Here is a 16168-nt window from a genome sequence, read left to right as displayed (position 1 = left end):
AAAATCCTTAAAAAAGAAAGAAAGAAACAGTGACCTGATATGGTCTAGAGCAGGGGTCAGCAAACTTTCTGTGAAGGGACTGGTAGTAAATATTTTAGACTTCACAGGCCATACTACCTGTGTCACAACCACTCAACTCTGCTGACACGGCACAAAAGTAGCCACAGACAACTGTAAACAAATGAGCGTAGTTGTGTTCCAAGAAAACTTCATTTACAAAAACAGGTGGCAGGCCCAAGACCTGTGGGCTGTAGTCTGGTAACCTCTGGTCAGAGAAGTTCCAAACACGTAGTGATCTAAAAAACGGTAATGGCGCCAGTAGGAATTAGCCAGCGACTAAAATCTGCTCTGCTTGGCTCTCTATGAACTCCAAACCATCCCCCCACCCCGAGGAGATGTGACTGGCAGAGATGGCCCAAAACACACGACAGCTGTCTGTACTCACCAGTTCTAACCACGGTACGATACAACTGCTGTGGAAGAAGTGGTTGCAGGGTAACTGCCGGACTTCCTCTTCAACTGTGTAATCTTCTTTGCACACTGGACACTCTAAACCCATATCTGTTGGAGGAGGAAATGCCTTCTAAAGTAAGCGAGCAAAAAGAAAGAAGAAAAAACTAGCCCACTGTCTTTTAACCAAAGGAATGTCTACAGAAAAGATACAATTAAGTGCATCCTAGGTGGAGGAGGTAGGAAGCAGGAATTTTATTTCAAAATGGGGGAGGAGGTGGTAGTAGACAGGGACATGAATGGGCTTAAGTAAGGCCTACAGAGAAACTATGTAAGGTCTACTTTTCAATGTCAAGACTTGGAAAAAAATAAACCGGGGCTTAGATTATCTGTTAAGTAAAACAGGAAAAACATCTTCCCAGACCTTCTGGCAGTTTCTACTTAGTAAACACAGGCAGTCTGTCCACCACAACCAAGGGATGCATCTCGGCAATCTTAGCAGCTCCCAGTCAGTGTCTCAAGCCACTTTTACCCTGCTATTTTCCACACTTCGCATCCTCTTTCAGAGTGGTTGTCCTAAAGCCCTCTGTACAGGTTGGTAATTAAAAGCTGTACCAGGAGGTGGTGCTGCAGAATTGCAAAGCCCAAGGATAGCTCAGGTTCCAAGTCAAGACAAGAAACACTCTTTATGAGGAAATGCCTACAAGCTAAATTGGGAGTACGAGGCAGCAAAGTCAGAGTTTCCCAAGTCTGGCTAACGATACCAGCTAGTGCCTCTCTCCAGTGGCCAGGGCGTGCTACGTGCCCACAGCAATCAAGGACCTGGAGTGAGTACCACCTAACAGATTTACTCCTTCCTCTCCACTCTTCCCTAACATCTTTACCTCAATTCTAGCTTTAATAAAATTTAGGCTGTCTATTGGAACAGCCTCCCAGGTAGTATCCTTGATCCTAGCCTTCAATCCTCCAAATTTACCTAAGGTTTGCAACCAGCTAATCTTCCCTAATACTAGCCTCATAGCAATTCCCAGCTCGTCTTTACTTGGGATTCCCAGCTGGTACCTCAAAATCAACAAGTTCAAAATTAAAAATATCACATCACTTCCATACCCAAACCAGGGCCTGCTCACCATTCTCCCACCCCTGATAGATGGCAGCACCAGCTCTGCAGTTCCCAAGCTGCAAAACCTTGAGTCCTCTTTGACCCTTTTCCCTTCTTTATCCTATTATGCAATCAGTGATAAAAGCCTTTCTTCAAAGCAATATTGAGTCTACCCTTCCATATTCAGTCTACCCTTCCGTCAGCACTGCCACCATTACCTGCACCCCACCTAGATGTTGCAGCAGCCCCTTAAATCCCTGCTTCTGCTTTCTTGGCCTTCCAATCTATCTGAGATACTACCTCCAAACTAATCTTCCCTAAAGACCACCTAAATTCCTTCAATCCTCCCTTTGGGGAACTACGAAACTTGCCTATCTAAAATATCCAGCCCTTGGGGTGCCCGGGTGGCTCAGTAGTTAAGCATCTGCCTTCGGCTCAGGTCCTGATCCCAGGATCCTGGGATCCTAGGATCGGGCCCCGCATCGGGCTCCCTGCTCCGCGGAAAGCCTGCTTCTCCCTCTCCCACCCCCCCCTGCTTGTGTTCCCTCTCTTGCTCTGTCAAATAAATAAATAAAATCTTTTAAAAAATAAAATAAAGTAAAATAAAATATCCAGCCCTAACTACTCTGCCAGTTTCAAGGTCTACACAGACAAGGCCCCTTCCTAACCAGTCATGCCTCTCACTACCCCCAAACCAGATTCTATTTCAGGGCTAATAAAGTCACTCTCCTTATACCTGATTCTGACACTATGCCCATGCTGACATTCTCACATTGGTTCATACTTTTCCTTGAACAGAATGACCTCTCTAAGATGGCCTATCCTGTCTTTAAAAATCTTCTCCAACTTAAACTGGAATTTGTGGGGAAAGAAACTCTTAGTTCAAAATAATGCTCCTTGTCACTAAATTCCTTCAGTGCTTAAAAATAATATCTATGTCTCAAGTACCTAACTGTATCTGACAGAGTAAATATGAAACAAATTCCCAGCCTCCCATTTTTTTTCTTTCTCTGTATCATCTGCTCAATACTGTTTTTTATACTGTTTTCTAATCATTTAGTTGAGTTTTGCTTCCCCTGGTAAGCTCTTCAAGAAATCAAGTCTTATCTTGTACCTCTTTGTTTCCTGCAAGGCACCTAGAAAAAGGACATGGTGGCTGTTGAGGAAATACTTGCTGGCTGATAAAAGAAATTCTCAGCTTTCAACATTTGCAGGCCCTGCTCCTGGGCCCCAGGGAATCTATATACTTGAACATTTACCAAGGTCAAAATGACTCCACAAAACCTCAAAGCATGGGTTCTACTTCTGCCCTGAGCACACACTGTATATCTACTTTGTTAAAAAAAAATAGTAATAACCAAAAAGGAGCATTCCAAACATAAAGATAAGAAAAACAAAAAAAACCTCCCTCATCTCCGTAAGATTAAAGTCATATAGATTTGCACGTACTAAAAACATAAGATGAAGTCTGTAACTTTCTGGACTGTCCTTTGTCATAATAATTTGCAACTATATTAAAAACAGGGGCGCCTGGCTGGTTCAGTCTTGATCTCAGGGTCATGAGTTCAAGCCCCACACTGGGCATGGAGCCTACCTCAAAACAAACAAAAAACATATAACCCTTCACCAAATGGTTTTTCCCTGGAGCTCTCTCTTCTTCATGAAAGACAGTGCAACCCCAGCAACTGTCCTAACTTAGACTTGAATAAAACTCTCTTCCTTTCTCTTTATAATTTAAAAAAAAGGTTTGTCCACTCTGCATCGACATGACTAATCCTAATGAAAAGGTAGGCATCTTCCATATATGACACCCCAGTAGGAATTTTAGGAGTGCTATAGCTTTAACTGAAGATCCTTAGTATAGGAAGGTGCTGGGATTTTGAACAGAGATCAGAAGCTGACAGAATAAGTATAGAACTGAACCTACCAACTTGTTCCTGAGTTACTGTCACTGTTGGAAGAGATGTGATCTTTTCCTTGTCAGCTGGGGGAGGCCCTGTGTTTTCCAGTTGTCCTAAAAGCTACAAAAAAAGGAAAAAGAAAAAGAAGAAGAAGTGGCAGATATCCCACTATCCCTGGGGAGGGAGCTGCTCCAGCTGAGAACAAACAGTGCATATATTAGAAATGTTAGTTGCTCTTATTTCTGCAGGGCTCTGAGAGGCTTGGGTTTCCCCTTTCCTGCTGCCAGAACACTCATAATTCCTTTACAATTTCAGAGTGACATTAGTATAAGTCTACAGACAAACCTATCATTGCAAGGTCCACCTCCAGGCATAAAGCAACTTCAGAGGCAGCACAAGCGTTGTGATGTCAGGAATAAAACTACAACTGAACAAAAAGTAATACTTAACTGGTCTAAAAATTTCATTCTGCTGGAAGAAAAAAAAGGGTGGGAGTATGGAAAGTAGCATAAAGTACGCCAAGAAATAGGTAAATTACTGCCTATGAGAAGATTTGGATATAAATGACATGCTTTCTATTCTCAGCAATCCACAAGGGAAATGAAAAACCAATTAAATTAAAATAAACATAAATAAGTGGAAGCAATTACACATGGCATGGGAATACCTTTTTCTCTGCTTCCTTCCCCTACTTTGCTCCATCTAGCAGAAATCCCTGCTTCAACATGTGAGGAGACCCTCCTTTTTTGTGAAGCACCTGTTAATAGGTTCCTCATAGGACTGAACAAGAGGCCAAAAATACAAAATACTGTTTGTTATAGAAGTCTTTTCTTCCTATGGAGGTGAAGCCATCTTCTAGAAAGTCCCTAGGACCTAGAAGGTACATGGATGCTAAACTAAACCCATAAGCCATTTACCCCTTCAGTAAAATGAAAACCCACAAGCTCAAAATATTAGGGAAAGCAGAGTGACTGCCATTTCAGAAAGTAGCAGAAGGAAAGCAGGAAGCCTGTGGAACCATGAGACACACTGAACAGACACCCTCAAAAGGCAGCTCCTCACCTGGGTTACAATGGCATCAAGCCCTGTCTGACCCCAGGCATAGTCCCCAGGGTTGGAGTGCAGCATCCCGCTCCTATACATGAGATGAGACAGACAGCATTAGATGGAGTGACCAGGCTCTGCCTTACACCACAGAAAAAACTGGCAGATCCTGCTCTCTCTCAGAGCTGGAAAGTCACTACTTCTCTAAAATCAAGTGGCAAAGAATTTCTCAATATTTTTAAGGTCAAACAGATTATCTGGAAGTAGTCTCTTATTCTCTTAAGTAAGGAATTTTTACTTAATCAAAAAGAACATAAAATGTGAAGCCACCTAAAATACCACATGACACACCAGAGCAAAAAGAGTGACTCCTTGCCTATTGGCTAAGAAAAGTTTGTCTTCTAACTGTGCCCATTTACAGTAAACATAGATGGAGCTGCTTTTTAAGGAGCGTTTTCCCTTTGTGACTGGCAAAATCTATAGCAGACTTCCTTCATTCTAAGAGGCTGCCCATGGTCCTCGACAATGAGGAGCTTTCAAGTAGAAAAACAGCCACAGCAGTCTCTCTGAATCACAACTTAGAGCAATTACAAAAGGGACTTGGCAGCACCTCTTTCTGGAGCTGCCGGTGCACTACCCCGGATGACAGATGTCCAGACTCTTTGGCTAGAACATGTTAAAAAGAAACGAGAGGCTGGAAAATAGGGTAACTGTGTGGAAGGACTGAGGTCCCTCTGAGCAAAGGAGCCTTCTGGGGCAGAGTCAGAAGTGGCATGTAATTGTCCAGAAGAGAGGAAATTCCATCTTAACCCCTACCGTACTTAAGCGTCACTCTGATACTGAATTACAGCCTTTGTTTCTTCTGACAAACCTTCTTACTTTGAGAAAAGGAAGTTAAGCAACATGTTTTTAATTTCAGAAATTCTGAAGGAATAACATCTTCCCGTATGATCTAGAAAAGAAACCTGTAAGTCCAGATACCAGGCCTGGCGGGGACCATCTCATTTCCCTCTCAACACAACTCTGAGACCAGAAAATGAACCAAAACCGACACATCCAGTGCCTGCACACCCTGGGGGACCAGGAGACCTCAGGAGACTGAGCAATAAAAACTAAGTTCTGATTAAGTTTGGGCTCAGCAAATAAAAGCAATCTAACAGTCTGTGAATCAAATCTTTATACTCACCTATGCAGCTCCTACTTTGTCGCAGTGCTACAGATACCTAACATGCTGCAACTCCGGCAAAGTAAGACAGAGGGCAATTAGTTACTTACCAGGAAAAAGGATGTGAGGATCCAGGAACTGCAGAATTTGCAAAGAATCCTGTAAAGATCTGTTGTATTATTCTGTTGAAGGAAAAAACAATTCGGTAAGACAACAGACTAATGAAAAGTATTCTACAGGTATCTGTGGCTGACCAATCATCGACTACTTCTTCAAACCACCATGGGTTTTCACTAACCATTATACAGTAGATAATACCAGAAATCAGTCTGCTACCTGGTAAAGTGCTATTTTGCTATTATGGCTATCTTGCTGAGCTCTACAATCTTATGTATTTTTTTTTTTTTTTTAAAGATTTTATTTATTTGACAGAGAGAGACACAGTGAGAGGAAACACAAGCAGGGGGAGTGGGAGAGGGAGAAGCAGGCTTCCCACTGAGCAGGGAGCCCGATGCGGGGCTCGATCCCAGGACCCCAGGATCACGACCTGAGCCGAAGGCAGACGCTTAACGACTGAGCCACCCAGGTGCCCTACAATCTTATGTATTAATCGATTTTTTGTGAATTAGGCTCGAAAGGGACTGATTACATGGTGTAGTTTTCACACTATGTTCCCTGGATCCCTGGCAGCAACATGAGGCCGAAAAGGATGCTAAATCAGTGGGATTCGGGCCCATCCTTTAACAACAGTAGTTCCATTTTTATATGTTTTACCCATTGGTTTCTGTGTAAGATATTATTCAAAGAGCCCTGTAAAAAATTTTTTTGAGAATAATCCCAGGGGCGCCTGGGTGGCTCAGTCGTTAAGCGTCTGCCTTCGGCTCAGGTCATGACCTCAGGGTCCTGGGATCGAGCCCCGCATCGGGCTCCCTGCTCTGCAGGAAGCCTGCTTCTCCCTCTCCCACTCCCGCTGCTTGTGTTCCCTCTCTCTCTGTGTTTCTCTCTGTCAAATAAATAAATAAATAATCTTTAAAAAAAAAAAAGAGAGAATAATCCCATTTTACCAACATTTATCAACATGCTATATTAGCCCTCAAAAGGTGTTCCAATTGCCTATAACACAAACACATTCAAACACACACACACACACACACACACACACCTGACACTTGTCATTCTGAACACTTAGGATGGCACATCTACCCAGTCCTTTTATTAGTGAGTTGATCTTTGTTACCCAAAGAGATAACAGGCAAAAGAAAAAGACTGAAGAAATTTTTCTCCTAGATCTCTTGTTTTGTGAATGATAACGCACTTTTTTTCTCCAGCTTTGCTGAGATATAATTGATATGATACGTACTTTTAACCCCCTGGTTCCCACTTTATTTATTAGGCCAATCAATATAACAATGGCAGTAGCCAATATTAGACTCTCCCTATTCCTCAAGTTCAACAATAGCTAACTACACTATGTGTTTTGAAATACGTCCACAAAAAAATGTCCACAAATTATTTTATGATCCTATGAGTGTAGGCTTAGTGACTTAATTCTTCTTTTTTTTTTAATTGAGGTATAATTCACATGAGCATTCTATTAGTTTCAGGTTACAACATAATGATTCGTTGTTCGTATATATTGTAAATGACCACCACAATAAGACTAGTTAACATTCATCACCATACATAGTTACAGAATTTTTATTTTCTTGTGATTACAACTTTTAAGATCTACTTTCTTAGCAACTTGCAAATATGTAATATATTATTATTAACTATAATACTGTAGTTACCTATAATTAACTGTAATAAACTATAATATCTTTACAGTTTTGATTTGCATTTTCCTGATGATACAGTCACCATGCTGTACATTACATCCCCACTATTTATTTTATAACTAGAAGTTTGTACCTTTGGACCCCCTTCTATTTTGCTCACACCCTAACCCCTACCTCTGGCAACCACCAATCTATTCTATCAATAAGCTTTTTTTTTTTTAATTAAAATTCTACATATAAGTGAGATCATATGATACTTGTCTTTCTCCATCTGACATATTTCACTTGTCACAATGTCCTTAAGGTCCATCCATGTTGTTGCAAATGGCAGGATTTCTTTTTTTTTTTTTTTTGCCAAGTAATATTCCAATGTGTGTGTGTTTGGTGTATATTTATACAAATCACATTGTCTTTATCCACTATCCATCAGTGGACCCTTAGGTTGTCCCCACGTCTTGGCTATTATAAGTAATACTGTAATGAACATAGGAGTGTATATATCTTTTTGAATTAAGGTTTTCATCTTCTTTAGATAAATACCCAGAAGTGGAATTGCTGGGTCATATGGTAGTTCTATTTTTATTTCTTGAGGAACCTCCATACTGTTTCCCATAGTGGGGGCACCAATTTACATTCCCACCAACAGTTCACGAGGGTTTCCTTTTCTTCACATCCTCGCCAACACTTGTTACTTCTTGTCTTTTTGATAACAGCCATTCTAACAGGTGTGAGGTGACATTTCATTGTGGTTTTGATTTATATTTCCCTGCACAGTTTCATGTACATTTTGGCCATCTGTGTATCTTCTTCAGAAAAACTGCTATTCAGATCTTCTGATCCATTTTTTAATCAAATTGGTTTTCTTTTTTTGGTATTGCATTACATGAGTCCTTTCTATATTTTGGCTATTAACCCCTTACCAGATTTGCAAATTCTCCCATTCAATAGGTTGCCTTTTCATTCTGTTGACAGTTTCCTTTGTTGTGCAGAAGCTCTTTAGTTTGTTAGCTTGTCTATTTTTGCTTTTGTTGCCTTTACTTTTGAAGTCAGATCCAAAAAATCATTACGACAGATGTCAAAGAGGTTATCGCTTATGTTCCCCTCTAAAAGGCTTATGGTTTCAGGTCTTATATTCAATTCATTTTGAGTTAATTTTTATGTATGGTGTAAGACAGTGGTCCAGTTTCCCCAACATCATTTGTTGAAGAAACTGCCCTTTCCCCATTGTATATTCTTGGCTCCTTTGAGTTTATTTCTAAGCTCTCTATTCTGTTCCATTGATTCAGGTGTCTGTTTTAAGCCAATACCATACTGTGACTTACTTCTTAACAATGGAATATGGCAGGATAATCTGTGACTTCCAAGATTAGGCCATAAAGAGCACTGTGCTCTCTCGAATCACTTTCTTTGGAAAAGTGCCATGTCAAGCAGTCCAGTAAAAGCCCACATGATAAGGAACTGAAGCCTCCTCCCAACAGCCAGAACAAACTTGCCAGAATATGAGTAATTCTCAGTTAATCCTTCAGATGACTTCAATAATAGCCAGTATCTTGACTAAAAGCTCATAAGACACTGGGCCAGAACCACCCAGCTAAACTGCCCCAAATTCCTGACCCAGTGAACTTATGAGATAATTAACGTTTGTTATTTTCAGCCACTAAGCTCTAGTGTAACCTGTTACAGAGCAATAGATAACTAATTCAGATTTTGATACCTGGAAGTGTGTTCTGTTACAATAAAAACCTAAAATGTGGGAGAAGATTTAGAACCCAATAGAGGGTAAAAGTTGGAAGGACTCTGAGAAGAGTATCAGTGAAAGTTTGAAGAGCCTTGAAGAAATAGTAGAAGTATGATCGCCTTTGAGGAATTTATGGTTGAGAACTTAAGTGAGAAAAATCTTCTTGGAAACTGGAGGGAAAGGGATCCTTGTTATGTAGTAGCAAAAGCTGTTGCCTGTCATAACACGTAAAGTTGAAGTTGTGGCTCATGAACTGGGGTAACAGTCTAGCTAACAAGATGTCCAGACAAGAATGCTAAAGGTACCTCTTAGCTGCTTCTTGCTGCTTACATTAAAATGCAAGAAGAGAAGAATAAATTAAAGGAAAGGATAAAGTTTATTTTTTTTAAATTTTTAAAAGTAATTTCTATACCCAACACAGGGCTCAAACTCACACCCTGAGATCAAGGGTCACATGCCCTTCCGACTGAGCCAGCCAGACACCCCTATGGGGAAGGATAGTTAAACAAAAAGGGAGTCAAGACTAAATAATTCTGAAAATTCCCTGCCGCTCCAGATGGTAAATGATACTAAAATTAAGAAATGGCTTCCAAGGAAAGATCAAATCCATGGCACTGCCAAAAGAAAATGGTTAACGAGGAAGCCTAGAATGCGGCTATAAAAATTCTTTGTTAAGACCTCAGAAAGATCTATATAGGCTAAAGAACTACTCAGTTAAACAAATGGGCTTCCAAGAAGCGTAAGGGTATTATTAGTCCCCAAGGGCTGCCATAACAAATTCCCACAAACTATATGGTTTAAAAAGAAAGGAATTTAAGAAGTTTTAGAAGCCAGAGTCTAAAATCAAGATGTTGTTAGGGTTAGTTCCTTCTGGAGGCTCTGAGGGAAAATCTATTCCATGCCCCTCTTCTCGTTTGTGGTGGTTCCTAGCAATCTTTCCTGTTTCTTGGCTTGCATGCACATTACTCTAATCTCTGCCTTGGTCTTCAGGTGACTTTCTTTCCTGTATCTTCTGTGTCCAAATTTCTCTCTTCTAAGAATACCAGCCATTGCAGTTGGGCCCACTCTAACCCAATATGATCTCACCTTAACTTGATTACATCTGTAAAGACCTTATGCCAAATAAAGTCACATTCACAGGTAATGGGGGTTAGGACCCGAACATATCTTTTTGGAGGATAAAATTCTATCCACTGCAAATATTGTCCCTCAGCAATCCCAGCAGAAGCCCAAGGGAGAAAGGAGATTATCTGGAAGAGATCTGTGGGTGTGGCTTTTGTTTATGGCAGGAATCTCAGTAACATTCACAGGAGACCCTAAGTTTTAAAAAGAAACACTGCCGGGGGCGCCTGGGTGGCAAAAAAATAAAAAGAAACACTGCCAGGTTACACTGAAAGGTATAGAGGCAAAACAAAATGAAAAGAAGCCTCTTGGGCCCTCAAAATTCTACTGGCAAGAAGGAGACTAAGAAAACTATGCAGCTGCAAATCTGGACTACTTTTCATGGAAAAGAAAAGATAACTCAGAGGCTGAAACCAAGAGCCTAGGAGGAGGAAACATGAGCCACCAGAGCAGCATTCCTGCGCAAAAGAAGAACTAAGTCCTAATCAAGAAACTTCCATTTATCCAGATAAAATCAGAATTGCTATGAATCAGTATGACTTCTTTGTGCCTCCCATTTTCTCCCTTTTTAAATAGGAATCTCTATACCTGTTTAGTACATGCCTGTCCCATCACTGTATGTTGGGTGCATGAAGGGCAGAAAACTTGTTTCTTTAATTCATAGGTGTTCACATCATAAGAAGTTGTACTTGTGGAACTATAACCAAGGAGCCTCATCCACACTTGGACCTAACAACCTGGATTTCAAGTTGATGCTATAAAGGGACAAGGCTTTAGGTGGGTGTTGAGAGGATGCGAGTATATTTTGCACATGAGAGAATCGTAAGTAATTTGTGGCCAGAGGGTGAAATATGGTAGTTTTAAAATATGTCTACAAGTTCTTTAATACTCCTCCCTTCAAGAGGTGGAGTTTAATTCTTCTCCCCTTGAATGTGGGCTGGACCTAGAGACTCACTTCCTACAGATAAAATATGGCCAAAATGACAGTGTTCAGCTTCCAAGATCAGGATATAAAAGGGATTATGGTTTCTTTCCTTTTCCTTTCTCTCTCAGAGCACTTTACTCTGGGGAAGCCAGCTATCAAGTCACGGGGACACCGAAGGAGCCCTATGCAGAGGTCCACATGGTAAGGAATTACGGCCTCCTGCCAATAGCCATGTGAGTGACTTATCATGGAAGCAGATCCTCCAGCCCCAGTTGAATGTTCGGATGCCTGCAGCCACAGCTGACATTTTGATTATAATCTCATGAAACCCTTTACCAGAACTACCTAGCTAAGCTGCTCCCAAATTTCTGACCCTCAGAAACTGTAAGAAAATAAATGTCTGTTGCTATATGCTGCTAAATTCCAGGGTAATGTGTTACACAGCAATAAATAATACACCCTCCTTGCTTGCTACTAGCTAGAAGAGCAAATTACCAAATGCTTGAACTAACCAATAAGTAATGGCAATAATTAACTTTGAGAAAGAGCCTAGTTCCCAGCTCTAAAGCTGACCCTACATAAATGCTTGGAGTTGCCTTGCCAGGGACGCCTCAGCTGATGAGATGCTGATTCCCCTCTTTTGGCTGCTTACTCCCTGGAAGTCAGATGCTGGTTCCACATCTCTGTAGCAGAAACAAAGAGAGGCTGCTCAGGGTGGACTCAGTATGTGTAAGAGTTATTGTGAGGAGATTATCTTCAGCTGATACATGCAGTACTTACAATGAATTTTCTTTTCTTTGGAACTTTTTAAATATGAATTTAGAAACATAAAATCTTGGGGCGCCTGGGTGGCTCAGTGGTTAAGCATCTGTCTTCAGCTCAGGTCATGATCCCGGGGTCCTGGGATCGAGCCCCGCATCGGGCTCCCTGCAGAGATCGGGCTCCCTGCTCTGCAGGAAGCCTGCTTCTCCCTCTCCCATCCCCCTGTTTGTGTTCCCTCTCTCGCTGTCTCTCTCTGTCACATAAATAAATAAAATCTTTACAAAAAAAAATAAAATAAAATCTTGTCTTGTTAAAGTAATAGGTAGATAAAATAGGGTTGGGTGGGAGGGTGGTGTGCGTATTTAACCCACAGAAGAGAAAAATCAATCCACACAGTCTGGAGGGGAAGACATATGCTAAGACCAGATTAAGAGTCTTCATCCAGTTTCCAGAATTGTACTCTCTCTAGGTTTTCCTCCTTGTTCCTTGGTTGTCCTTTCTGTCTTCTCTGTTTATTCCTCTTTACCTTCCAAACTTCTAATCAATCAGGGCCTAGGGCTCAATTCTCTGAGCTCTTCTATTTTCTTTCTTGACTCTTGGCAATTTCACCCAGTCTTTTTTTTTTTTTTTTAATTTATTTATTTGACAGAGAGAGAGAGCCAGAGAGCACAAGTGGAGTGAATGGCAGAGGGAGAGGGAGAAGCAGGCTCCCCACTGAGCAAGGAGTCCGATGCAGGGCTCAATCCCAGGACTCTGGGATCATGACCTGAGCCGAAGGCAGATGCTTAACCATCTGAGCCACCCAGGTGCCCCAATTTCACCCAGTCTTATATACAAGCCACATTTCCAAATTTTATCTCCACCCGAGACCTCTGCCTACTCAACCTCAATGCCTGAATGTGTAATAAGCACCTCACACTTATTGTGTCCCAAACTGAACTCTTAAATCTTCTCCCCCATATCTGTTCCTCCTAGTGTTCCCCATTTCAGTTGATGGTGACTCCATTTTTCAAGCTGCTCAGACCAAAACCTTAGTGCATCCTTAACTCTTTTTTTTTCATCCACAACTCTTCTTTGTGTTACACCTCATATCCAATCTGTCAGCAAATCCTATTATGCCCATTGTCAAACTATATGTAGAATCCAACCATTTTTCATTACCTTTATCCAAGCCACTAGCATCTCTAGCTTAGATTAATGCAACAGCCTCTTAAATGGTTTCTCTGCTTCTGCCCTTGCCCCGTACTCCCTGCAGCCCCCCATTCTATTCTCAACATAGCAGTTAGAATGATCATTTTAAGACTGAAGTTAGACCATGTCATTTCTCTGCCCTAAACTTTCTACTGGGTTTCCACTGCACTCAGAATAAAAGCTCTTTCAGTAGTCTACCAGGCTCTACATGATCTAATACTCTCCTCTCCATCCCCACACCCAGCCAACTTCTCTGTGACCTTATCTCCTACTATTCCCCCTCACTTACTCTGCTCTAACTGGCCTCTCCTTGTTGGCACATTCCTAGCTCATTCCCTCACTTCGTTTATGTCTATTCAAATGCCTTCTCAATAAGGTCTTAGCTGACTATACTTTTTGAAACTTCACTTCTCCCATACTCCCTAATCTCCCTTCTCTGCCTTTTTTTCCCCATAGCATTTACTACTGCTTAACAGCCTACTGATTTAACTTATTTTGGTTGTCTGATTTCCCCTTATTAAGCTCCACAAGGGCAATCAACTTTTGACTGTTTTGTTCACTACTGTACAGTCAATACCTGGAATAATACCTGGCAAAGTAAAATACAAATGTTTGTTGAATTAATTAAAAGACCCCAAGAGGGGGCCCAGAAATACACTGAAAGACACATATAATCTATTAAGATAAAAAAGGGGGATGATAAAGTAGGTACAGTACAATTCCCATTTCAATTATATAGATGTAGGTATCATATTTAAAAAGTTCCACAAGATTATGCATCAGGGTATAACTGTGGCTATTTCTGGGTAATGTTGCCTTTTTAATACAAAACAAAACAAAACAAAATACCCTAATATTTTTAAATAACCAAAAAAGTCAATTCTCAAAATGTGAGTAGCAATCAGTGGTCAGAAAACTATGGTCTCATGGACACCTAGGTGGCTCAGTCGGTTAAGCGTCTGCCTTCCGCTCAGGTCATGATCCCAGGGTCCTGGGATCGAGTCCCACATCGGGCTCCTTTCTCAGCAGGGAGCCTGCTTCTCCCTCTGCCTGCCACTCTCCCTGCTTGTGCCCGCTCTCCATCTCTCTGTCTCTGACAAATAAATAATTAAAATCTTAAAAAAAAAAAAAGGGAAAGAAAACTATGGTCTCAGAATCTCCTTCAGGGGAACGTATTTTTAAGGAAGCAAACCTTGGTAGTAATCTGCCCTACAAAGTGACTCAGAGACAGCTGATCAAAACACCAGGCTAAAATGTAGCAATAAAAAACAAATGTTAAAGGAGTACAACACACTAAAATAAAGACAGGTCTTAATATAATAAGTGCAAAGTAATGGGTAGTAACCTCTATGAAGTCTGGAAAGTATGACTGTGTTAGTGTTGATCTAATAGAGACAAGGAAAAAGAACTGACAACTATAAATATTCTGCCATCCTAAAAAAAATTCTTTAAGGTGAAATATGAATAATTCCTTAGACTTGTCACAATCCAAATGAAATTTCTCCTAAAGACTATGCAATCTCTTTTGTTTATTCTATACACACCAAGAAACCATCTGATTGCTTTTGATTTCTTGTTATCTGGGAAATTCAAAGACAGCATTATGCTAACAAGCAGAAATGAGTTTTCCAGTCCCTGAAATAGAATACCCCTCCCTGCAAATTAATAAATTAGTCTTCTGGCACAGGTCAGATTCACTGAAGGTTAGATAAGATGAGCTAGTCTATTCAGGACCCGATTTACTGCTGGATAAACTATCATTTGAAAGCTGCAGATTAGAGGACATACTTTAGACACTCTCACAAGTATTTGCAGAATGAATGAACAGGGGAGCCTGGGTGGCTCAGTCATTAAGCGTCTGCCTTTGGCTCACGTCTTGATCCCAGGGAAGCCCTGCATCAGGCTCCCTGCTTGGCAGGAAGCCTGCTTCTCCCTCTCCCAGCCCCCTGCTTGTGTTCCCTCTCTCGTTGTCTCTCTGTGTCAAATAAATAAATAAAATCTTTAAAAAAAAAAAAAGAATGAACACTGTGAGACTTACCCATCTTTACATGTGCAAAGAGGTTTCACTCATGTCATTGAAAAAGCCAAAGAAAATAGATCTCATTTCAGGGTAACTCCCTAAATTGGTGTAAGGAACACATTAATAATCCCACAAAGGCTAATTAATCTCTGACATCTGATTTTTTAAATGACAAAGCACTCTGTCTATAGTGGAATCAGTGGAATGAACAGGAGTAGCCTGCGATGTAGCCCACAGAAACCACCAGCTGAAAACCTGATGAGCAGAATAAAACGTTATACTCCCTCTCAAATCAACAGGAAAAACCATCATTAGGAAGAAGCCACGCTAAAATCTAATCAAAAAGAAATCTATAAAATATGAAATGGTAATGTACTTTCAAAACACTGGGTGAGGGGATGCCTGGGTGGTTCAGTCGGTTAAGTGTCGGCATTCAGCTCAGGTCACGATCCTAGGATCCTGGGATGGAATCCTGTATCAGGCTCCTTGCTCAGCAGGGAGCCTACTTCTCCCTCTCCCTGCCACTCTACCTGCTTGTGTTCCCATTCACTCTCTCACAAATAAATAAAATCTTAAAAAAACAAAACAAAACACGGGGTGACATATAATGACAACTACTGTAAAGGAGAAACAATCATTGTAGAAGAAACAGGGTAGACCTGCTTAGCAGGGAGAATATGACCCATAAAAATATGACCAAAAAGATATGTTGTGTTCCATTTACATAAAGGAGAAGAAAAAAGAAAGTGAACTAAAAACTTGCAGGTACTACTTCCTGACATATTGGTATTTGTGCTTTGGAGCTTGTTTGGAGATTCTAGCAGGGGAGCGCAGCTACTCAAATACCCTTAATGGAAGAAGGGTCCTCCTCTATCGGGGAAGGTCCTCCTCTTCTAGCGCACAGCTTGGGGAGGGAGGCACATGGAGCAGTGAGGGAGGAATGGGACACCCGCCTAGCCCACCAGATCCG

General features: G+C 41.1%; 1 protein-coding gene across 3 annotated transcripts in view; it reads right to left on the bottom strand.

Annotated features, from left to right (window-relative positions):
• The window catches only part of RNF115 (ring finger protein 115), a 66432-nt gene that overhangs the window by 1731 nt on the left and 48533 nt on the right, over window positions 1-16168 (bottom strand). For all 3 annotated transcript variants that reach the window (XM_036123659.2, XM_078072517.1, XM_036123661.2), the window contains 4 exons: window positions 5773-5844; window positions 4516-4588; window positions 3480-3573; window positions 446-561 (listed from right to left, as the gene is read on the bottom strand). In XM_036123659.2, the coding sequence (XP_035979552.1) occupies window positions 446-561; window positions 3480-3573; window positions 4516-4588; window positions 5773-5844 (355 nt within the window). The remainder of the gene's footprint in view (window positions 1-445; window positions 562-3479; window positions 3574-4515; window positions 4589-5772; window positions 5845-16168) is intronic.

The sequence above is a fragment of the Halichoerus grypus genome, chromosome 5 (assembly GCF_964656455.1).
Source record: "Halichoerus grypus chromosome 5, mHalGry1.hap1.1, whole genome shotgun sequence".
In the NCBI taxonomy this organism is placed as follows: Eukaryota; Metazoa; Chordata; class Mammalia; order Carnivora; family Phocidae; genus Halichoerus; species Halichoerus grypus.
Note: the sequence above shows the minus strand (reverse complement) of the source record. Positions and strands in the feature narration are given on the sequence as shown.